The sequence below is a fragment of the Bombina bombina genome, chromosome 7 (assembly GCF_027579735.1).
Source record: "Bombina bombina isolate aBomBom1 chromosome 7, aBomBom1.pri, whole genome shotgun sequence".
NCBI classification, from domain to species: domain Eukaryota; kingdom Metazoa; phylum Chordata; class Amphibia; order Anura; family Bombinatoridae; genus Bombina; species Bombina bombina.
In genome coordinates, this window is record NC_069505.1 from 138,729,114 (window position 1) to 138,754,802 (window position 25,689).

General features: G+C 40.2%; 1 protein-coding gene across 1 annotated transcript in view; it reads right to left on the reverse strand.

Moving 5' to 3' along the window:
• Positions 1 to 1,836: 1,836 nt before the first annotated feature.
• The window catches only part of MTCH2 (mitochondrial carrier 2), a 197,882-nt gene continuing 174,029 nt past the window's right edge, over positions 1,837 to 25,689 (reverse strand). Inside the window, exons 11-13 of the mRNA XM_053720360.1 lie at positions 12,136 to 12,203; positions 11,977 to 12,052; positions 1,837 to 4,147 (exon numbers count right to left, since the gene is read on the reverse strand). Coding sequence (XP_053576335.1) covers positions 4,061 to 4,147; positions 11,977 to 12,052; positions 12,136 to 12,203 — 231 coding nt within the window. The 3' untranslated portion in view covers positions 1,837 to 4,060. The remainder of the gene's footprint in view (positions 4,148 to 11,976; positions 12,053 to 12,135; positions 12,204 to 25,689) is intronic.

A 25,689-nucleotide genomic window follows, 5' to 3' on the forward strand; every position in this document is an offset into this window, starting at 1 on the left:
GGGGGAGAGTAAGATGCCAACACCGCCACCGTCTCTCTCACCTGGCGTAGGTGTGTGGCTAAAGTGAAGACCACTGTGTGTGAGAGCAGCAATGGAAACAGTGTCAGAGGAAGATAGCCAGGTTTCGGTAATTGCTAAAAGGTGTATTGAGAAATTGAATAATGGTTTAGTTTGTCCGGTCCTTTTTCCAGTGAAAGGTTCGCAGCATCCACTATTGTTAGGACAACATGGAACATCCTAAAGTGGTTAAAGAATTTCACAAATCATCATCTATTGTACCATTTAGTTCTCCCATTTATTTTAATTCCTTTATTCATATTTTTTTTTCTCAATTGTGGGACCTCACACTTTCAAATGAAGGGCCTTATGATATATTTATATGGCCTTTTAAATTATCAAACACCAAAATAAAACCAATACCATAGATTATCTTGTAACTGGACAGTCACTATTTTGAAATAGCATATTTTCTTTCAAACAAAGGGTTCCACCTTTCTCTGTGTATATTGTGTATTGTGGGTTCATCATCTGAGATACCCATTGCTTAATATGTCTATGGTTCTGTCAGGTGATCCGTGTTGCCATATAGATCAGCTGATAGCCACCAATAGGTGTGAGCCCTCATTCAAAATAGGGGTTACATTCCCCATTGTTGTGCTTATTTAGGGGTGCTAGCATTTTAAAGCCCACAGTACTGTAAAAGTCACCTAAGTAGAAAGGTGATTACTACACCTAAATGGACATGAGGCACCCCATTGGAAAGTAAGCATTCACTTCTTTCATGTAAAAGGTATTGCGTGAATATGTGTTTTAAGCTGTCTTCACAATAAGCATATTGAGAGAATTGTGTAGAGGATGAGGTGTCCTCCACATTGAAGCGGTCAAAGGGGTGGAAAGGTCAAAATTCGACTGTGCATGGGTACTTTTCATTTTTAAATGGAATCTTTTTGCAATTAACTTCCATTAAAAAAAAAAAAAGCTTTTGTTATTCAGCGGCATATGCTATGTATAAAAAGAAGATTGGGATACAAAGAACATGCCTGCTCAGAGAGCTCCTAGTGTAGAAATTTAATAAAACACAAAAAACGCAAGATACAAAGCACTTACAGTGTATGAGAGATTAAAAGCAATTTGAAGTGGAAATCCACTGCATCACAAATCCCACCGGGGACCTCTGTTCTGTGAGATTGCTCTTTCCACACTTTTAGGAATCTCCCTAGACAGCCACAGCAGAATCTAGATCTCAGAAGAAGATGTGCGGTGCTAGTAGTTGGTTCCGGCGGTTAGGTATCGCGACCCACAGTCCTCGGTGTTGATCGCACTATGGAGGCCGGATTAGGTTACAAGTCTTCTCTGGTCACGGCCAGACCTCGTCAGCAAGTTCTGTCTGTGTGGTTTTTCACTATTGGTGGCATATTCTGACTTTTTCGATTGACAATGGGATTTACTGGACTCGCCTCCTTTCTGTATCCTATTTATTATTTTAGATTGCTTGTATTTGCGCATTTATGGCTTGGGACCACCAATTGTCTACTTTGCTTTAATTGTTAATTTTCATTTTATTTTTATCGCTTCATTACTTTGCTTTTATTTTGATTTTTGTACATCTTTTCACACCACGTTTTAGTATTTTGGATACCACAAGCGTCAGTACGTATTTGTTTTAATGTAAGCGTAGAAGCCGGCACATTTCTGGAGCACTATATGGCAGCAGTTTTGCAAGAATGTTATCTATTTGCAAGAGCACTAGATGGCAGCACCATTTCCTGTCAGGCAGTGCTGCAGACACCTACCTAGGCATCTCTTCAACCAAGAAAAACATGAGAACAAAGCACATTTGATAATTGAAAAGTTTTATAAAGTTAATTGAAAAGTTTTATAAAATTGCACATTCTGATTAACTAAAAGGAAATTGTTGGGTTTCGTATCCCTTTTATCTTTTGGTAGCCTACAGAAGAATGTAATTGAAAGGTATTTTATGTTCCTGATAGATCTCTTTTGCTATTTTTTTTTGCAAAAATAATTAATGCTTTCTTCTAATACAATGGCCAATACAGTTTTTCTATTCCAGGCTAAAGATAGAAAACAGTTTTCTGTAACAGTGCTTTAATTGTAATTACAGATGAGATATCACAGCTTTGTTCCAACAGTCACACCTCATATTCAGAACAGGGAGTGGAACAGAACAAAACAGCCCCTGCACTGCTTTAATATGGAAGAAGACAGGCACAGTTGTTTAAAACAAAATATCAAAATTAGAGAATAATCTGTGTTGCATTTTATTTATATATAAATGCTCTAACACCATGAATAAAGATCACAGTCAAATTATATTAACCATCCTGGCTACAAACAGCACTGCAACAATTAGCTGTCCAACAGGTCTTCATAGTCTTCTGGCAACCAAGAGGTTAATGAGCATGTGTCATAAAGGACCCCACAAACTAAATCAAGGCTGTAACATAGCAAGAGCTGTAGAGAACTATAATTAGTATTTTATTTTGCCCATAAACAGCACCAGTTTTGTATGTACGATTAAGCTGCAGTTTAACAGTTTGTCAATTCTAAAACCCACGTACTGGTAAATACATATCAGTTACAGCTTAGGGGTTTCATGCAATCTGTTGGACAGATGGTAAAAAGAAAAAAAAAACTGCATAAAAAGGAAACCCCATCTTTAATATATTTAAAAATGAATTTAGACAAAAGATTGTATAGATTTTTTTTTTTAAAAAAGGAACTGTAGGAACGGTTAGCCAAAAACTGCATTTTTAAAAGTATTTTCTGATCACTGGAACGTATGCATTAGTGCAACCAATCACAGGCTGCACAAAGAAAAGGAGGCTTTGGCATAACAAATATATCTCAAAGCCCAAATGGTTGTCTATGCATGTTGTGATCATTTACACAAAACCCAAAATTGGCCTTTACATGTGAAATTTGACTTCCAAGAGATGCGTTGACATGGAGATTACGTGTGTGTTTTCACATTTACCCCCATATGTTTTTTTTCTTGTTAACATACCATTTGAATGAATGATAGAAAACACTTGTATTGTATGTGTTTTAGAACACAGGTGGGACAATCACACCAGCAAACAGACCTGTTACACTTTGATCAACTTGTGATATACTTAAAATAGAAAATGATCTTACAATGTAGAATTGTTCTTTAGCTGTGTATCACAACATTTCCATAATTTAGGTTACCCTCTGGAATGCTTGAGACTCAATCAACATGAGAGCCAATGATTAGCCCTTATATACCTACCAAGGATATCAGCAAGACGTGGCTATGGTAAACCTGTTTAGAAGGCATACACTGACAATTAGCTTCTAGAATACAATACAATTGGATTAAGTGGAAAAGCAATATATCGAATGAACACTAAACACCTTGTTTTTGTGTAAAATGTTGCTTGTCCCACAATCCCTATGGAGACCAAAAAAGCTAATTCTGCAAATAAAATAGCTGTTTTTGGCAATTTGCAGCATTTTGCTTTCTGGCCCATCTAGGGAGTAAGGGATAAAGTACAATTTTAGATAAAAACAAGGTGTTTTTATTGTCGCTCCAAGTTGTACAGATTATTTAACACTGATGGCGTCTGCCACTGTGTTTAATCTGGAAAATAATTTGTCTTCATTTAATAATTTTTTTTTGTTGCATATACCAATACACTTTCATCATAGACGGATACCTCAGCTGAATATTAAAGAATAAGGAACTTGTTCAGTCCCCAACAGAGGATATCAAGACATACTGACTGATACTACAGATTCTTAAAAAATATATTTAGCTGCTCAATCAGAAATAATTATACAGTTTGCTGAAGGTCAGCAGATTAAGAAAAACGTTACTGTGGTTTTAATATATTAAATGCGCTTAAGGTTTTAAAAATGATTTGATGCGTTCTGTTTTCAAGAATGAATGATTATTAAAAAAAAAAAAAAAATCAATAAATCATACATTATAGTAAACAAAATGTGTACAAATTAACACTCTTCCTTGCTCCCATAATGTAAACGGCCAAGGGTGAAGACTGAATTCCTGATGCTCAATTTAATAAAATCTCTTCTGTTCATATACGTAGCTCTTTCCTGCAGGCACCTTGCGGAAGAATAGGCTGTTTCCTCTATTCAAGTTACCCTAAAGTAAACAAATAGAATATTTAAACATAAGAAAGCTTTTCCTTCACTTGCATCACAGCAGACAGCATGTTTACAATTGATAATCTAATCACTTGTCAGGACATAAATCAATTCAAGGTAAGCTATGATTAAAAAAAGAACCAAGTAGATTGTGTGTGTTGGGGGTCTATTTTAGTATAATGGGAACTGCTACAAATTCTTTTTAAAGGGACAGTCTACCATAAAACTGTTATTGTTTTAAAAGATAGATAATCCTTTTATTACCCATTCTCCCGTTTTGCAAAACCAACACAGTTATATTAATATACTTTTTACCTCTGTGATTACCTTTTATCTAGGAACCTTCTTCCAGCCCCCTGATCACATAACTGTGACTTGTTATTTCTTTCATGTAATTAGCAAGAGTCCATGAGCTAGTGACGTATGGGATATACATTCCTACCAGGAGGGGCAAAGTTTCCCAAACCTCAGAATGCCTATAAATACACCCCTCACCACACCCACAAATCAGTTTTACAAACTTTGCCTCCTATGGAGGTGGTGAAGTAAGTTTGTGCTAGATTCTACGTTGATATGCGCTCCGCAGCAGGTTGGAGCCCGGTTTTCCTCTCAGCGTGCAGTGAATGTCAGAGGGATGTGAGGAGAGTATTGCCTATTTGAATTCAATGATCTCCTTCTACGGGGTCTATTTCATAGGTTCTCTGTTATCGGTCGTAGAGATTCATCTCTTACCTCCCTTTTCAGATCGACGATATACTCATATATATACCATTACCTCTACCGATTCTCGTTTCAGTACTGGTTTGTCTTTCTACTACATGTAGATGAGTGTCCTGGGGTAAGTAAGTCTTATTTTCTGTGACACTCTAAGCTATGGTTGGGCACTTTTATATAAAGTTCTAAATATATCTATTCAAACATTTATTTGCCTTGACTCAGGATGTTCAAACATTCCTTATTTCAGACAGTCAGTTTCATATTTGGGATAATGCATATGAATAAATCAATTTTTTTCTTACCTTAAAATTTGACTTTTTTCCCTGTGGGCTGTTAGGCTCGCGGGGGCTGAAAATGCTTCATTTTATTGCGTCATTCTTGGCGTGGACTGTTTTGGCGCGAAAAAATTTTCTGTTTCCGGCGTCATACGTGTCGCCGGAAGTTGCGTCATTTTTGACGTTATTTTGCGCCAAAAGTGTCGGCGTTCCGGATGTGGCATCATTTTTGGCGCCAAAAGCATTTAGGCGCCAAATAATGTGGGCGTCTTTTTTGGCGCTAAAAAATATGGGCGTCACTATTGTCTCCACATTATTTAAGTCTCATTATTTATTGCTTCTGGTTGCTAGAAGCTTGTTCACTGGCATTTTTTCCCATTCCTGAAACTGTCATTTAAGGAATTTGATAAATTTTGCTTTTATATGTTGTTTTTTCTATTACATATTGCAAGATGTCCCAGATTGACACTGAGTCTGAAGATACGTCTGGAAAAACGCTGCCTGGTGCTGGATCTACCAAAGTTAAGTGTATCTGCTGTAAGCTTATGGTATCTGTTCCTCCAGCTGTTGTTTGTAATGAATGTCATGACAAACTTGTTAATGCAGATAATATTTCCTTTAGTAATGTTACATTACCTGTTGCTGTTCCGTCAACATCTAATACTCAGAGTGTTCCTGTTAACATAAGAGATTTTGTTTCTAAATCCATTAAGAAGGCTATGTCTGTTATTCCTCCTTCTAGTAAAAACATAAGAGATTTTGTTTCTAAATCCATTAAGAAGGCTATGTCTGTTATTCCTCCTTCTAGTAAACGTAAAAGGTCTTTTAAAACTTCTCATTTTTCAGATGAATTTTTAAATGAACATCATCATTCTGATTCTGATAATGGTTCCTCTGGTTCAGAGGATTCCGTCTCAGAGGTTGATGCTGATAAATCTTCATATTTATTCAAAATGGAATTTATTCGTTCTTTACTTAAAGAAGTCTTAATTGCATTAGAAATAGAGGATTCTGGTCCTCTTGATACTAAATCTAAGCGTTTAAATAAGGTTTTTAAATCTCCTGTAGTTATTCCAGAAGTTTTTCCTTTCCCTGATGCTATTTCTGAAGTAATCTCCAGGGAATGGAATAATTTGGGTAATTCATTTACTCCTTCTAAACGTTTTAAGCAATTATATCCTGTGCCATCTGACAGATTAGAGTTTTGGGACAAAATCCCTAAAGTTGATGGGGCTATCTCTACTCTTGCTGAACGTACTACTATTCCTACGGCAGATAGTACTTCCTTTAAGGATCCTTTAGATAGGAAGATTGAATCCTTTCTAAGAAAAGCTTACTTATGTTCAGGTAATCTTCTTAGACCTGCTATATCTTTAGCGGATGTTGCTGCAGCTTCAACTTTTTGGTTAGAAGCTTTAGCGCAACAAGTAACAGATCATAATTCTCATAGCATTGTTAATCTTCTTCAACATGCTAATAACTATTTGTGATGCCATCTTTGATATCATTAAAGTTGATGTCAGGTATATGTCTCTAGCTATTTTAGCTAGAAGAGCTTTATGGCTTAAAACTTGGAATGCTGATATGTCTTCTAAGTCTACTCTGCTTTCCCTTTCTTTCCAGGGTAATAAATTATTTGGTTCTCAGTTGGATTCTATTATCTCAACTGTTACTGGAGGGAAAGGAACTTTTTTACCACAGGATAAAAAATCTAAAGGTAAATTTAGGTCTAATAATCGTTTTCGTTCCTTTCGTCACAATAAGGAACAAAACCCTGATCCTTCACCCACAGGAGCGGTATCAGTTTGGAGACCATCTCCAGTCTGGAATAAATCCAAGCCTTTTAGAAAACCAAAGCCAGCTCCAAAGTCCACATGAAGGTGCGGCCCTCATTCCAGCCCAGCTGGTAGGGGGCAGATTATGTTTTTTCAAAGAAATTTGGATCAATTCATTTCACAATCTTTGGATTCAGAACATTGTTTCAGAAGGGTACAGAATTGGCTTCAAGATAAGGCCTCCTGCAAAGAGATTTTTTCATTCCCGTGTCCCAGTAAATCCAGCGAAAGCTCAAGCATTTCTGAAATGTGTTTCAGATCTAGAGTTGGCTGGAGTAATTATGCCAGTTCCAGTTCTGGAACAGGGGCTGGGGTTTTATTCAAATCTCTTCATTGTACCAAAGAATTCCTTCAGACCAGTTCTGGATCTAAAAATATTGAATCGTTATGTAAGGATACCAACATTCAAAATGGTAACTATAAGGACTATCCTGCCTTTTGTTCAGCAAGGGCATTATATGTCCACAATAGATTTACAGGATGCATATCTGCATATTCCGATTCATCCAGATCACTATCAGTTTCTGAGATTCTCTTTCCTAGATAAGCATTACCAGTTTGTGGCTCTGCCGTTTGGCCTAGCAACAGCTCCAAGAATTTTTACAAAGGTTCTCGGTGCCCTTCTGTCTGTAATCAGAGAACAGGGTATTGTGGTATTTCCTTATTTGGACAATATCTTGGTACTTGCTCAGTCTTCACATTTAGCAGAATCTCATACGAATCGACTTGTGTTGTTTCTTCAAAATCATGGTTGGAGGATCAATTTACCGAAAAGTTCATTGATTCCTCAGACAAGGGTAACCTTTTTAGGTTTCCAGATAGATTCAGTGTCCATGACTCTATCTTTGACAGACAAGAGACGTCTAAAATTGATCTCCGCTTGTCGAAACCTTCAATCACAATCATTCCCTTCGGTAGCCTTATGCATGGAAATTCTAGGTCTTATGACTGCTGCATCGGACGCGATCCCCTTTGCTCGTTTTCACATGCGACCTCTTCAGCTCTGTATGCTGAACCAGTGGTGCAGGGATTACACAAAGATATCTCAATTAATATATTTAAAACCGATTGTACGACACTCTCTGACGTGGTGGACAGATCACCATCGTTTAGTTCAGGGGGCTTCTTTTGTTCTTCCGACCTGGACTGTAATTTCAACAGATGCAAGTCTGACAGGTTGGGGAGCTGTTTGGGGGTCTCTGACAGCACAAGGGGTTTGGGAATCTCAGGAGGTGAGATTACCAATCAATATTTTGGAACTCCGTGCAATTTTCAGAGCTCTTCAGTCATGGCCTCTTCTAAAGAGAGAATCGTTCATTTGTTTCCAGACAGACAATGTCACAACTGTGGCATACATCAATCATCAAGGAGGGACTCACAGTCCTCTGGCTATGAAAGAAGTATCTCGAATTCTGGTATGGGCGGAATCCAGCTCCTGTCTAGTTTCTGCGGTTCATATCCCAGGTATAGACAATTGGGAAGCGGATTATCTCAGTTGCCAAACGTTACATCCGGGCGAATGGTCTCTTCACCCAGAGGTATTTCTTCAGATTGTTCAAATGTGGGGACTTCCAGAAATAGATCTGATGGCTTCTCATCTAAACAAGAAACTTCCCAGGTATCTGTCCAGATCCAGGGATCCTCAGGCGGAAGCAGTGGATGCATTGTCACTTCCTTGGAAGTATCATCCTGCCTATCTCTTTCCGCCTCTAGTTCTTCTTCCAAGAGTAATCTTCAAGATTCTGAAGGAATGCTCGTTTGTTCTGCTGGTGGCTCCAGCATAGCCTCACAGGTTTTGGTATGCGGATCTTGTCCGGATGGCCTCTTGCCAACCGTGGACTCTTCCGTTAAGACCAGACCTTCTGTCGCAAGGTCCTTTTTTCCATCAGGATCTCAAATCCTTAAATTTAAAAGGTATGGAGATTAAACGCTTGATTCTTAGTCAAAGAGGTTTCTCTGACTCTGTGATTAATACTATGTTACAGGCTCGTAAATTTGTATCTAGAAAGATATATTATAGAGTCTGGAAGACTTACATTTCTTGTTGTCTTTCTCATCATTTTTCCTGGCATTCTTTTAGAATTCCGAGAATTTTACAGTTTCTTCAGGATGGTTTGGATAAAGGTTTGTCTGCAAGTTCCTTGAAAGGACAAATCTCTGCTCTTTCTGTTCTTTTTCACAGAAGGATTGCTAATCTTCCTGATATTCATTGTTTTGTACAAGCTTTGGTTCGTATAAAACCTGTTATTAAGTCAATTTCTCCTCCTTGGAGTTTGAATTTGGTTCTGGGGGCTCTTCAAGCTCCTCCGTTTGAACCTATGCATTCTTTGGACATTAAATTACTTTCTTGGAAAGTTTTGTTTCTTTTGGCCATCTCTTCTGCTAGAAGAGTTTCTGAATTATATGCTCTTTCATGTGAGTCTCCTTTTCTGATTTTTCATCAGGATAAGGCAGTGTTGCGAACTTCTTTTAAATTTTTACCTAAGGTTGTGAATTCTAACAACATTAGTAGAGAAATTGTGGTTCCTTCATTGTGTCCTAATCCTAAGAATTCTAAGGAGAAATCATTGCATTCTTTGGATGTAGTTAGAGCTTTGAAATATTATGTTGAAGCTACTAAGAAATTCCGAAAGACTTCTAGTCTATTTGTTATCTTTTCCGGTTCTAGGAAAGGTCAGAAGGCCTCTGCCATTTCTTTGGCTTCTTGGTTAAAATCTTTAATTCATCATGCTTATGTCGAGTCGGGTAAAACTCTGCCTCAAAGGATTACAGCTCATTCTACTAGGTCGGTTTCTACTTCCTGGGCGTTTAGGAATGAAGCTTCGGTTGATCAGATTTGCAAAGCAGCAACTTGGTCTTCTTTGCATACTTTGACTAAATTCTACCATTTTGATGTGTTTTCTTCTTCTGAAGCAGTTTTTGGTAGAAAAGTACTTCAGGCAGCTGTTTCAGTTTGATTCTTCTGCTTATAATTTCAGTTTTTTTCATTATAAGATTTAAACTTTATTTTGGGTGTGGATTTTTTTCAGCGGAATTGGCTGTCTTTATTTTATCCCTCCCTCTCTAGTGACTCTTGCGTGGAAGATCCACATCTTGGGTAGTCATTATCCCATACGTCACTAGCTCATGGACTCTTGCTAATTACATGAAAGAAAACATAATTTATGTAAGAACTTACCTGATAAATTCATTTCTTTCATATTAGCAAGAGTCCATGAGGCCCACCCTTTTTGTTGTGGTTTTGATTTTTTTGTATAAAGCACAATTATTCCAATTCCTTATTTTTTATGCTTCGCACTTTTTTCTTATCACCCCACTTCTTGGCTATTCGTTAAACTGATTTGTGGGTGCGGTGAGGGGTGTATTTATAGGCATTTTGAGGTTTGGGAAACTTTGCGCCTCCTGGTAGGAATGTATATCCCATACGTCACTAGCTCATGGACTCTTGCTAATATGAAAGAAATGAATTTATCAGGTAAGTTCTTACATAAATTATGTTTTTCTATTGTCTTGCATTTAGCATTGTTTTGTGCTAGATCTTAAATAACCCTCTGTGCCTGAACACAGTGTTATCTATATAGCCCACGTGTACTTTCTGTCTCTTTGTGTTGAAAAGAGATTTAAAAAGCATGTGATAAGAGGCAGCCCTCAAAGGCTTAAAAATGAGCAGATGAGTCTACCTATGTTTAGTTTAAACTAAGAATACCAAGAGAAAAAAAGCAAATTTGATGATAAAAGTAAATTGGAAAGTTGATTAAAATTAAAAGTCCTATCTGAATAATGAAAGTTTAATTTATACTTGACTGTCCCTTTAAAGGTGGTAGAATTTATTGTACAGAAGATTTTTCCTCACAATTTCTTAAAAGGAACATTAAATACTAAATAAATTTCCTGTACGTCCCTCTAATGATGAGAGCTGCCATTTTGAAATGTTTGAAAACTAGGTTAATCTGCAGGTATCTGAAGGAGAGTTAATGCACAAGCGCAAACAGCTCAGTGCTGGAATATAGTGAAAGACAGATTTCCACATGACGGCAACCCTGACTAGAGGGTTAATACTTGGCTTGTTTTTAGTGTTTAATGTCCTTTAAAATATCTACACCTTACCCTCAGTGACATTTTAAAATATTGCGTGATTCCTCTTCATGTTGGCGTTTGACTTTAAGGGCACCATGTTAAAAAAGCAATAGTAAATCCTAGCGTTTGTGAAACGCTAGGATTTACCAGTGCAACAAATTAAGGGGACTTTCAGTCATGAAGTATAAAATACTTCATGACTGAAAGTTCCTTTGTCTGTCTGTAGCGTTTGCCGCACTGAGCGCCTCAGGCAACCCACGGCAGAACGCTATTTTATAACTGAAGTGATTTTAGCCAATAGCGTGCTAGCTATCTAGCATAATGCCAGCTGGGCCGCACGTTCATGGAAATGTCACCTCACTGAAAAATAGCTTTCTGCTGCGGGCTGCCTGAGGAGCTCAGTGCGGTGAACGCTTCAGACAAATAAAAGAACTTTGTCATGAAGTATAAAATTCTTCATGCTGAAAGTTCCTTTATTTGTTCCACTGGTAAATCCTAGCGTTTCACAACCACTAAGATTTACGATCACTTTAATCTTTACAACATGAGTACTGTATCCATCACCTGACAAAACCTGGCTATGTTTCTCTTTCTGCTTCTAATGATCATCTAACTAACCCAAAGTATAACAGTATCATCTTTTTTAATATAAAAAAATAAGGCTGCAGATCACATTTTTAATAGGTCTCAGAAATAAAACGGAGATAACTACGAACAATGTTTGCCTGCTCAGATATAAAGTAAGCATCATACATTTGGCAGTTTTGTTAGCGGCAGAATGCACACGTCTAAAGCTTAGATGTAAAGCATCAACCACAATCACTTGAGGCCCTTCTATTAATCATTCAGTTGAGACCAAATTGAAAAAAAGGAGATGGATTGTACAATCAGGGTTAGCCATTAGGATTATTTTCTATCTATACCTCTCTGTTTAGCTGTCTCCAGCAGTCTATCCAAGAGGTGTACGCAGGTGCATAAGGAAGGTAGCCCCCGGCTAACCTGTAAAAGAGGAGGCAGCGTGTTACAAAGAGATCCACAAGGAGATGTGTTGTGCAAAATACGAGTGCACATGCCTCACTTACCCACAGTTATTCACAGCCATGAGATTAGAGACCAGCACAAATGGATAGGTCACCATACCAGCAACAAACTAAAAGACACAGAAAAGGAACATTACAACACATCTGACTTTTATATAAATACACTAAATAAAAGTAGAAATCTTATATTAAAAAATGGGAGCATCCAAATAATCTTAATCTGGAGTATAACTATATGGATGTAAAAAGCCCCTTAAATTCCTTGTTTGTATCCAGAGAGCCAGCACTTTTTCACCATTTTACTGCATATCTTGTAAGTCACAATTATGGTAAGCATCTTTTTATGGCCATATGGGGAAAAAAAAAACCTTGTAAGTTGTTAATTAGTTTTGCAAAACTTCAGCGTTCAGGTAAAAAAGACCTGACTTAACCACTCACCTATACCGCACAGGGGCCAGCACCTAGCTGTGAATCCTGTAACAGCAGGGTTCAGCGCTCCCTTTATTATCAAATTCCTGGCTGGCTGGACTGGGGAATGCAGCAGCTACAGATATAAGCAGGGGATAGGTGAATCCTGTGCCATGGAAAGTGTCGGGACTGCCAGATCACACACTAACGGGTACAGGGGGATAACAACATTACGGACAGGTCGTGGCCTGACCTAGCTGTAAATCCTTAATAGCAGGGCCCAACTGGACTAGGTGGGCTGTGGATACTGCAAAAGGAGTCCTTAATAGCAGGGCCCAACTGGACTAGGTGGGCTGTGTATACTGCAAAAGGAGTGGGGAATGCTACCGCTACAGATAGAGAAGGGGTTAAGAACCCTGGCGCAGAGGATAAGCAGAGACATAGATGTGGGTGTGTGTGTGTGTGGGGGGCTTGAATCCCGTGCCCTGGAAAGTGGTGGGAATTCCGGATCAGAACAAGGATTAGAGAAAGGTGTACAAAGTAGATGGCGGGATATCAGCATTATGAAACACTATAGACTTTTCCAAACAATGGACTTGAGTGCGCATTCATGAATGGCTAATTTAAATATGCTCCATGATTGGATCTTAATAAACTACACCTCTCATCCGTGGGCTGTCCAGGCTGCAGCAGGAAGCTAGTCTGTATAAATGAAGTAAGTGTGTGCTCACATTTTAGTAAATCGTGCGCACAATATATACACACATTATATATATATATATATATATATATATATATAGATATATATAGATAGATATATAGATATATATATATAGATATATATAGATATAGATATATATAACAGAATTTATGTTTACCTGATAAATTACTTTCTCCAACGGTGTGTCCGGTCCACGGCGTCATCCTTACTTGTGGGATATTCTCTTCCCCAACAGGAAATGGCAAAGAGCCCAGCAAAGCTGGTCACATGATCCCTCCTAGGCTCCGCCTTCCCCAGTCATTCGACCGACGTAAAGGAGGAATATTTGCATAGGAGAAATCATATGATACCGTGGTGACTGTAGTTAGAGAAAATAAATCATCAGACCTGATTAAAAAACCAGGGCGGGCCGTGGGCCGGACACACCGTTGGAGAAAGTAATTTATCAGGTAAACAAATTCTGTTTTCTCCAACATAGGTGTGTCCGGTCCACGGCGTCATCCTTACTTGTGGGAACCAATACCAAAGCTTTAGGACACGGATGATGGGAGGGAGCAAATCAGGTCACCTAGATGGAAGGCACCACGGCTTGCAAAACCTTTCTCCCAAAAATAGCCTCAGAAGAAGCAAAAGTATCAAATTTGTAAAATTTGGTAAAAGTGTGCAGTGAAGACCAAGTCGCTGCCTTACATATCTGATCAACAGAAGCCTCGTTCTTGAAGGCCCATGTGGAAGCCACGGCCCTAGTGGAATGAGCTGTGATTCTTTCAGGAGGTTGCCGTCCGGCAGTCTCATAAGCCAATCTGATGATGCTTTTAAGCCAAAAAGAGAGAGAGGTAGAAGTTGCTTTTTGACCTCTCCTTTTACCAGAATAAACAACAAACAAGGAAGATGTTTGTCTGAAATCCTTTGTAGCCTCTAAATAGAATTTTAGAGCACGAACTACATCCAGATTGTGCAACAAACGTTCCTTCTTTGAAACTGGATTCGGACACAAAGAAGGCACGACTATCTCCTGGTTAATATTTTTGTTAGAAACAACTTTCGGAAGAAAACCAGGTTTAGTACGCAAAACCACCTTATCTGCATGGAACACCAGATAAGGAGGAGAACACTGCAGAGCAGATAACTCTGAAACTCTTCTAGCAGAAGAAATTGCAACCAAAAACAAAACTTTCCAAGATAATAACTTGATATCAACGGAATGTAGGGGTTCAAACGGAACCCCCTGAAGAACTGAAAGAACTAAATTGAGACTCCAAGGAGGAGTCAAAGGTTTGTAAACAGGCTTGATTCTAACCAGAGCCTGAACAAAAGCTTGAACATCTGGCACAGCCGCCAGCTTTTTGTGAAGTAAAACAGATAAAGCAGAAATCTGTCCCTTCAAAGAACTTGCAGATAATCCTTTCTCCAAACCTTCTTGAAGAAAGGATAGAATCTTAGGAATTTTTATCTTGTTCCATGGGAATCCTTTAGATTCACACCAACAGATATATTTTTTCCATATTTTATGGTAGATTTTTCTAGTTACAGGCTTTCTGGCCTGAACAAGAGTATCAATGACAGAATCTGAGAACCCTCGCTTTGATAAAATCAAGCGTTCAATCTCCAAGCAGTCAGTTGGAGTGAGGCCAGATTCGGATGTTCGAACGGACCTTGAACAAGAAGGTCCTGTCTCAAAGGTAGCTTCCATGGTGGAGCCGATGACATATTCACCAGATCTGCATACCAAGTCCTGCGTGGCCACGCAGGAGCTATCAAGATCACCGATACCCTCTCCTGTTTGATCCTGGCTACCAGCCTGGGAATGAGAGGAAACGGTGGAAACACATAAGCTAGGTTGAAGCTCCAAGGTGCTACTAGTGCATCCACTAGAGTCGCCTTGGGATCCCTGGATCTGGACCCGTAGCAAGGAACCTTGAAGTTCTGACGAGACGCCATCAGATCCATGTCTGGAATGCCCCACAATTGAATTATTTGGGCAAAGATTTCCGGATGGAGTTCCCACTCCCCCGGATGAAATGTCTGACGACTCAGAAAATCCGCTTCCCAATTTTCCACTCCTGGGATGTGGATTGCAGACAAGTGGCAGGAGTGAGTCTCCGCCCATTGAATTATTTTGGTCACTTCTTCCATCGCCAGGGAACTCCTTGTTCCCCCCTGATGGTTGATATACGCAACAGTCGTCATGTTGTCTGATTGAAACTGTATGAATTTGGCCTTTGCTAGCTGAGGCCAAGCCTTGAGAGCATTGAATATCGCTCTCAGTTCCAGAATATTTATCGGGAGAAGAGATTCTTCCCGAGACCAAAGACCCTGAGCTTTCAGGGGTTCCCAGACCGTGCCCCAGCCCACCAGACTGGCGTCGGTCGTGACAATGACCCACTCTGGTCTGCGGAAGCCCATCCCTTGTGACAGGTTGTCCAGGGTCAGCCACCAACGGAGTGAATCTCTGGTCCTCTGATCTACTTGTATCGTCGGAGACAAGTCTGTATAATCCCCATTCCACTGACTGAGCATGCACAGTTGTAATGGTCTTAGATGAATTAGCGCAAAAGGAACTATGTCCATTGCCGCGACCATCAAACCTATTACTTCCATGCACTGCGCTATGGAAGGAAGAAGAACAGAATGAAGTACTTGACAAGAGCTTAGAAGTTTTGATTTTCTGGCCTCTGTCAGAAAAATCCTCATTTCTAAGGAGTCTATTATTGTTCCCAAGAAGGGAACTCTTGTTGACGGAGATAGAGAACTTTTTTCTACGTTCACTTTCCACCCGTGAGATCTGAGAAAGGCCAGGACAATGTCCGTATGAGCCTTTGCTTGTGGTAGAGACGACACTTGAATCAGTATGTCGTCCAAGTAAGGTACTACTGCAATGCCCCTTGGTCTTAGCACCGCTAGAAGGGACCCTAGTACCTTTGTGAAAATTCTTGGAGCAGTGGCTAATCCGAATGGAAGTGCCACAAACTGGTAATGCTTGTCCAGAAAGGCGAACCTTAGGAACCGATGATGTTCCTTGTGGATAGGAATATGTAGATACGCATCCTTTAAATCCACCGTGGTCATGAATTGACCTTCCTGGATGGTAGGAAGAATTGTCCGAATGGTTTCCATTTTGAACGATGGAACCTTGAGAAATTTGTTTAGGATCTTGAGATCTAAGATTGGTCTGAATGTTCCCTCTTTTTTGGGAACTATGAACAGATTGGAGTAGAATCCCATCCCTTGTTCTCCTAATGGAACAGGATGAATCACTCCCATTTTTAACAGGTCTTCTACACAATGTAAGAATGCCTGTCTTTTTATGTGGTCTGAAGACAATTGAGACCTGTGGAACCTTCCCCTTGGGGGTAGCTCCTTGAATTCCAGAAGATAACCTTGGGAGACTATTTCTAGCGCCCAAGGATCCAGAACATCTCTTGCCCAAGCCTGAGCGAAGAGAGAAAGTCTGCCCCCCACCAGATCCGGTCCCGGATCGGGGGCCAACATCTCATGCTGTCTTGGTAGCAGTGGCAGGTTTCTTGGCCTGCTTACCTTTGTTCCAGCCTTGCATTGGCCTCCAGGCTGGCTTGGTTTGAGAAGTATTACCCTCTTGCTTAGAGGATGTAGAACTTGAGGCTGGTCCGTTTCTGCGAAAGGGACGAAAATTTGGTTTATTTTTAGCCTTAAAAGACCTATCCTGAGGAAGGGCGTGGCCCTTACCCCCAGTGATATCTGAAATAATCTCTTTCAAGTCAGGGCCAAACAGCGTTTTCCCCTTGAAAGGTATGTTAAGCAATTTGTTCTTGGAGGACGCATCCGCTGACCAAGACTTTAGCCAAAGCGCTCTGCGCGCCACAATAGCAAACCCTGAATTTTTCGCCGCTAATCTAGCTAATTGCAAAGTGGCGTCTAAGGTAAAAGAGTTAGCCAACTTAAGTGCTTGAACTCTGCCCATAACCTCCTCATAAGAGGATGCTTGATTGAGCGACTTTTCTAGTTCCTCGAACCAGAAACACGCTGCTGTAGTGACAGGAACAATGCATGAAATTGGTTGTAGAAGGTAACCTTGCTGAACAAACATCTTTTTAAGCAAACCCTCTAATTTTTTGTCCATAGGATCTTTAAAAGCACAACTATCTTCTATAGGGATAGTGGTGCGATTGTTTAGAGTAGAAACCGCCCCCTCGACCTTGGGGACTGTCTGCCATAAGTCCTTCCTGGGGTCGACCATAGGAAATAATTTCTTAAATATAGGGGGAGGGACAAAAGGTATGCCGGGCCTTTCCCATTCTTTATTTACAATGTCCGCCACCCGCTTGGGTATAGGAAAAGCTTCGGGGGGCACCGGGACCTCCAGGAACCTGTCCATTTTACATAATTTCTCTGGAATGACCAAATTGTCACAATCATCCAGAGTAGATAACACCTCCTTAAGCAGAGCGCGGAGATGTTCCAATTTAAATTTAAATGTAATAACATCAGGTTCAGCTTGTTGAGAAATTTTTCCTGAATCTGAAATTTCTCCCTCAGACAAAACCTCCCTAGCCCCTTCAGACTGGTGTAAGGGCATGTCAGAACCATTATCATCAGCGTCCTCATGCTCTTCAGTATCTAAAACAGAGCAGTCGCGCTTTCGCTGATAAGTGGGCATTTTGGCTAAAATGTTTTTAATAGAATTATCCATTACAGCCGTTAATTGTTGCATAGTAAGGAGGATTGGCGCACTAGATGTACTAGGGGCCTCCTGAGTGGGCAAGACTGGTGTAGACATAGAAGGGGATGATGCAGTACCATGCTTACTCCCCTCATTTAAGGAATCGTTTTGGGCAACATTATTATCAGTGGTATCATTGTCCCTACTTTGTTTGTCACATTTATCACATATATTTAAATGGATAGGAACCTTGGCTTCCGAACATACAGAACATCGTCTATCTGATAGTTCAGACATGTTAATAGGCATAAACTTGGTAACAAAGCACAAAAAACGTTTTAAAATAAAACCGTTACTGTCTCTTTAAATTTTAAACTGAACACACTTTTTTACTGAATATACGCAAAAGTATGAAGGAAATGTTCAAAATTCACCAAAATGTCACCACAGTGTCATAAAGCCTTAAAAGTATTGCACACCAAATTTGAAAGCTTTAACTCTTAAAATAACGGAACCGGAGCCGTTTTTACATTTAACCCCTATACAGTCCCTTTGCTGATACCCAACCAAGCCCAGAGGGGAATACGATACCAAATGACGCCTTCAATAAGCTTTTTCAGTGGATCTGAGCTCCTCACACATGCATCTGCATGCCTTGCTTCTCAAAAACAACTGCGCATTAGTGGCGCGAAAATGAGGCTCTGCCTATGACTAGAAAAGGCCCCCAGTGAAAAAGGTGTCCAATACAGTTGTTTTTTTAAACAAATTGCCAAGATTAAAATAACTCTCCTAAGTTATAAACCATTAAACATGCTTATATAGTAATCGTTTTGGCCCAGAAAAATGTCTACCAGTCTTTAAAGCCCTTGTGAAGCCCTTGTATTCTTATATTGAAAATTAAGAAAATGGCTTACCGGATCCCATAGGGAAAATGACAGCTTCCAGCATTACCAAGTCTTGTTAGAAATGTGTCATACCTCAAGCAGCCAAAGTCTGCTCACTGTTTCCCCCAACTGAAGTTAATTCCTCTCAACAGTCCTGTGTGGAAACAGCCATCGATTTTAGTAACGGTTGCTAAAATCATTTTCCTCTTACAAACAGAAATCTTCATCTCTTTTCTGTTTCAGAGTAAATAGTACATACCAGCACTATTTTAAAATAACAAACTCTTGATTGAAGAATAAAAACTACATTTAAACACCAAAAAACTCTGAGCCATCTCCGTGGAGATGTTGCCTATGCAACGGCAAAGAGAATGACTGGGGAAGGCGGAGCCTAGGAGGGATCATGTGACCAGCTTTGCTGGGCTCTTTGCCATTTCCTGTTGGGGAAGAGAATATCCCACAAGTAAGGATGACGCCGTGGACCGGACACACCTATGTTGGAGAAATATAGATATAGATATATATATAGATAGATATATATAGATATATATATATATATATATATATATATAGATAGATATATATAGATATAGATATATATATATATATAGATATATATATATATAGAGATATATATATAGATATAGAGATATATATATATATATAGATATATATATAGATATATATATATATATAGATATATATAACATAATTTATGCTTACCTGATAAATTCCTTTCTTCTGTAGTGTGATCAGTCCACGGGTCATCATTACTTCTGGGATATTAACTGCTCCCCTACAGGAAGTGCAAGAGGATTCACCCAGCAGAGCTGCATATAGCTCCTCCCCTCTACGTCACTCCCAGTCATTCGACCAAGGACCAACGAGAAAGGAAAAGCCAAGGGTGAAGTGGTGACTGGAGTATAAATTAAAAAATATTTACCTGCCTTAAAAACAGGGCGGGCCGTGGACTGATCACACTACAGAAGAAAGGAATTTATCAGGTAAGCATAAATTATGTTTTCTTCTGTTAAGTGTGATCAGTCCACGGGTCATCATTACTTCTGGGATACCAATACCAAAGCAAAAGTACACGGATGACGGGAGGGATAGGCAGACTCTTTATACAGAAGGAACCACTGCCTGAAGAACCTTTCTCCCAAAAATAGCCTCCGATGAAGCAAAGGTGTCAAATTTGTAAAATTTGGAAAAAGTATGAAGCGAAGACCAAGTTGCAGCCTTGCAAATCTGTTCAACAGAGGCCTCATTCTTGAAGGCCCAAGTGGAAGCCACAGCTCTAGTAGAATGAGCTGTAATTCTTTCAGGGGGCTTCCGTCCAGCAGTCTCATAAGCTAAACGAATTATGCTACGAAGCCAAAAAGAAAGAGGTAGCGGAAGCTTTTTGACCTCTCCTCTGCCCAGAGTAAATGACAAACAGAGAAGACGTTTGTCGGAATTCCTTAGTTGCCTGCAAGTAAAATTTTAGAGCCCGGACTACATCCAGGTTGTGCAGTAGACGTTCCTTCTTTGAAGAAGGATGTGGGCATAAAGAAGGAACAACAATCTCTTGATTGATATTCCTGTTAGTAACTACCTTAGGTAAGAACCCAGGTTTAGTACGCAGGACTACCTTATCCGAATGAAAAATCAAATAAGGAGAATCACAATGTAAGGCTGATAATTCAGAGACTCTTCGAGCCGAGGAAATAGCCATTAAAAATAGAACTTTCCAAGATAACAACTTTATATCAATGGAATGAAGGGGTTCAAACGGAACGCCCTGTAAAACATTAAGAACAAGGTTTAAACTCCATGGTGGAGCAACAGTTTTAAACACAGGCTTAATCCTGGCCAAAGCCTGACAAAAAGCCTGGACGTCAGGAACTTCTGACAGACGTTTGTGTAACAGAATGGACAGAGCTGAGATCTGTCCCTTTAATGAACTAGCAGAAAAACCCTTTTCTAAACCTTCTTGTAGAAAAGACAATATCCTAGGAATCCTAACCTTACTCCAAGAGTAACCTTTGGATTCACACCAATGTAGGTATTTACGCCATATCTTATGGTAAATCTTTCTGGTAACCGGTTTCCTAGTCTGTATTAAGGTACTAATAACTGACTCAGAAAACCCACGTCTTGATAAAATTAAGCGTTCAATTTCCAAGCAGTCAGCTTCAGAGAAGTTAGATTTTGATGTTTGAAGGGACCCTGTATCAGAAGGTCCTGTTTCAGAGGTAGAGACCAAGGCGGACAGGATGACATGTCCACCAGGTCTGTATACCAAGTCCTGCGTGGCCACGCAGGTGCTATTAGAATCACTGATGCTCTCTCTTGTTTGATTCTGGCTATCAATCGAGGAAGCAACGGGAAGGGTGGAAACACGTAAGCCATCCTGAAGTCCCAAGGTGCTGTCAGAGCATCTATCAGGACTGCTCCTGGATCCCTGGATCTGGACCCGTAACGAGGAAGCTTGGCGTTCTGTCGAGACGCCATGAGATCTATCTCTGGTTTGCCCCAACGTCGAAGTATTTGGGCAAAGACCTCCGGATGAAGTTCCCACTCCCCCGGATGAAAAGTCTGACGACTTAAGAAATCCGCCTCCCAGTTCTCCACTCCCGGGATGTGGATTGCTGACAGGTGGCAAGAGTGAGACTCTGCCCAGCGAATTATCTTTGATACTTCCATCATAGCTAGGGAGCTTCTTGTCCCTCCCTGATGGTTGATGTAAGCTACAGTCGTGATGTTGTCCGACTGAAACCTGATGAACCCCCGAGTTGTCAACTGGGGCCAAGCCAGGAGGGCATTGAGAACTGCTCTCAATTCCAGAATGTTTATTGGCAGGAGACTCTCCTCCTGACTCCATAGTCCCTGAGCCTTCAGGGAATTCCAGACGGCACCCCAACCTAGAAGGCTGGCGTCTGTTGTTACAATTGTCCAGTCTGGTCTGCTGAATGGCATCCCCCTGGACAGGTGTGGCCGAGAAAGCCACCATAGAAGAGAATTTCTGGTCTCTTGATCCAGATTCAGAGAAGGGGATAAGTCTGAGTAATCCCCTTCCACTGACCTAGCATGCACAGTTGCAGTGGTCTGAGGTGTAAGCGTGCAAAGGGTACTATGTCCATTGCCGCTACCATTAAGCCGATTACCTCCATACATTGAGCCACTGACGGGTGTTGAATGGAATGAAGAGTGCGGCAAGCACTTTGAAGTCTTGATAGCCTGTCCTCTGTCAGGTAAATCTTCATTTCTACAGAATCTATAAGAGTCCCCAGGAAGGGAACTCTTGTGAGTGGAACGAGTGAACTTTTCTTTTCGTTCACCTTCCATCCATGTGACCTTAGAAATGCCAGCACTAACTCTGTATGAGATTTGGCAGTTTGAAAGCTTGAAGCTTGTATCAGAATGTCGTCTAGGTATGGAGCTACCGAGATTCCCCGCGGTCTTAGTACCGCCAGAAGAGCACCCAGAACCTTTGTGAAGATTCTTGGCGCTGTAGCCAATCCGAATGGAAGAGCCACAAACTGGTAATGCCTGTCTAGGAAGGCAAACCTTAGGTACCGGTAATGATCTTTGTGAATCGGTATGTGCAGGTAAGCATCTTTTAAATCTACAGTGGTCATGTACTGACCCTCTTGGATCATAGGTAAAATTGTCCGAATAGTCTCCATCTTGAACGATGGAACTCTTAGGAATTTGTTTAGGATCTTTAAGTCCAGGATTGGTCTGAAAGTTCCCTCTTTTTTGGGAACCACAAACAGATTTGAGTAAAACCCCTGTCCCTGTTCCGATCGTGGAACTGGATGGATTACTCCCATTAACAAGAGCTCTTGTACGCAGCGTAGAAAAGCCTCTTTCTTTGTCTGGATTGTTGACAATCTTGACAGATGAAATCTCTCTCTTGGAGGAGAGTATTTGAAGTCCAGAAGGTATCCCTGAGATATTATCTCTAGCGCCCAGGGATCCTGAACATCTCTTGCCCAAGCCTGGGCGAAGAGAGAAAGTCTGCCCCCCACTAGATCCGATCCCGGATCGGGGGCCCTCAATTCATGCTGTTTTGGGGGCAGCAGCAGGTTTCCTAGTCTGCTTGCCCTTGTTCCAGGACTGGTTAGGTTTCCAGCCTTGTCTGTAGCGAGCAACAGCTCCTTCCTGTTTTGGTGCAGAGGAAGTTGATGCTGCTCCTGCTTTGAAATTACGAAAGGAACGAAAACTAGACTGTCTAGTCTTGGCTTTGGCTTTGTCCTGAGGCAGGGCATGGCCTTTACCTCCTGTAATGTCAGCGATAATCTCTTTCAACCCGGGCCCGAATAAGGTCTGCCCTTTGAAAGGTATATTAAGCAATTTAGACTTAGAAGTAACATCAGCTGACCAGGATTTTAGCCACAGCGCCCTGCGTGCCTGAATGGCGAATCCTGAATTCTTCGCCGTAAGTTTAGTAAGATGTACTACGGCCTCCGAAATGAATGAATTAGCTAGTTTAAGGACTCTAAGCCTGTCCGTAATGTCGTCCAGAGTAGCTGAACCAATGTTCTCTTCCAGAGACTCAATCCAGAATGCCGCTGCAGCCGTGATCGGAGCAATGCATGCAAGGGGTTGCAATATAAAACCTTGTTGAACAAACATTTTCTTAAGGTAACCCTCTAACTTTTTATCCATTGGATCTGAAAAAGCACAGCTATCCTCCACCGGGATAGTGGTACGCTTAGCTAAAGTAGAAACTGCTCCCTCCACCTTAGGGACCGTTTGCCATAAGTCCCTTGTGGTGGCGTCTATTGGAAACATTTTTCTAAATATCGGAGGGGGTGAGAACGGCACACTGGGTCTATCCCACTCCTTAGTAACAATTTCAGTAAGTCTCTTAGGTATAGGAAAAACCTCAGTACTCGTCGGTACCGCAAAATATTTATCCAACCTACACATTTTCTCTGGTATTGCAACTGTGTTACAATCATTCAGAGCCGCTAACACCTCCCCTAGTAATACACGGAGGTTTTCCAGTTTAAATTTAAAATTTGAAATATCTGAATCCAGTCTGTTTGGATCAGAACCGTCACCCACAGAATGAAGTTCTCCGTCCTCATGTTCTGCCACCTGTGACGCAGTGTCTGACATGGCCCTAATATTATCAGCGCACTCTGTTCTCACCCCAGAGTGATCACGCTTACCTTTTAGTTCTGGTAATTTAGCCAAAACTTCAGTCATAACAGTAGCCATATCCTGTAATGTGATTTGTAATGGCCGCCCAGCTGTACTCGGCGCTACAATATCACGCACCTCCCTCTGAGCGGGAGATGTAGGTACTGACACGTGAGGCGAGTTAGTCGGCATAACTCTCCCCTCGTTGTTTGGTGAAATTTGTTCAATTTGTACAGATTGATTTTTATTTAAAGTAGCATCAATACAGTTAGTACATAAATTTCTATTGGGCTCCACTTTGGCATTGCAACAAATGACACAGGTATCATCTTCTGAATCAGACATGTTTAACACACTAGCAAATAAACTTGCAACTTGGAAATACAATTCAAATAGAATAATATTAAAACGTACTGTGCCTTTAAGAAGCACAGAAGATCTATGACAGTTAAAAATTAATAAATTGAAACAGTTATAGCCTCAATCCTTGTAAACAACACAACTTTAGCAAAGGTTTAATCCCATTAGCAAAGATAACAATTTCTGAAAGCAGGAAACAAATTACAGAATAAAAGTTTTTATTTCAGTCAAACCATAATTCTCACAGCTCTGCTGAGAGAAATTACCTCCCTCAAAATAAGTTTTGAAGACCCCTGAGCTCTGTAGAGATGAACCAGATCATGCAGGGAATACAATGAGTTGCTGACTGAAATATTTGATGCATAGTAAAAGCGCCCCTCCCCCACACACACAGCAGTGAGGGAGAATAGAAACTGACAGAAAAAACAGATTTAAGCAACTGCCAAGTGGAAAAATGGTGCCCAAACATTTATTCACTCAGTACCTCAGCAAATGAAAACGATTTTACATTCCAGCAAAAACGTTAAACATAATCTCTAGTTATTAAACAGCTTTATGTCTTTCTTACAGTGTAATTCTAGTGAAGTACCATTCTCCCAGAATACTGAAGTGTAAAGTATACATACATGACATTATATCGGTATGGCAGGATTTTCTCATCAATTCCATTGTCAGAAAATAAAAACTGCTACATACCTCTATGCAGATTCATCTGCCCGCTGTCCCCTGATCTGAAGTTTACCTCACTCCTCAGATGGCCGAGAACAGCAATATGATCTTAACTACTCCGGCTAAAATCATAGCAAAACTCTGGTAGATTCTTCCTCAAACTCTGCCAGAGAGGTAATAACACACTCCGGTGCTATTTTAAAATAACAAACTTTTGATTGAAGATATAAAACTAAGTATAATCACCATAGTCCTCTCACACGACCTATCTAGTTGCTGGGTGCAAGAGAATGACTGGGAGTGACGTAGAGGGGAGGAGCTATATGCAGCTCTGCTGGGTGAATCCTCTTGCACTTCCTGTAGGGGAGCAGTTAATATCCCAGAAGTAATGATGACCCGTGGACTGATCACACTTAACAGAAGAAATATATATATATAGAGAGATAGATATATATATATATAGATAGATATATATATATATAGATAGATATATATATATAGATATATATAGATATAGATATAGATATAGATATATATATATATATATATATATATATATATATATATATATATATATATATATATATATTTCCTGTACAAATGACAGCACTCTCAGGTCTTTTTTCAAAATGAGATCAACAAAATTCTCTTTTTTAATGGAACGTTTTCGAGGAGCTTGTCCCCATCATCAGCAAAACATTCAAGTGTAACAAAACATATATTTATACAAACAAACCAATTAATCAAATCTTAATAACCTGTGTCTCCCTTGGTGTCCCAGA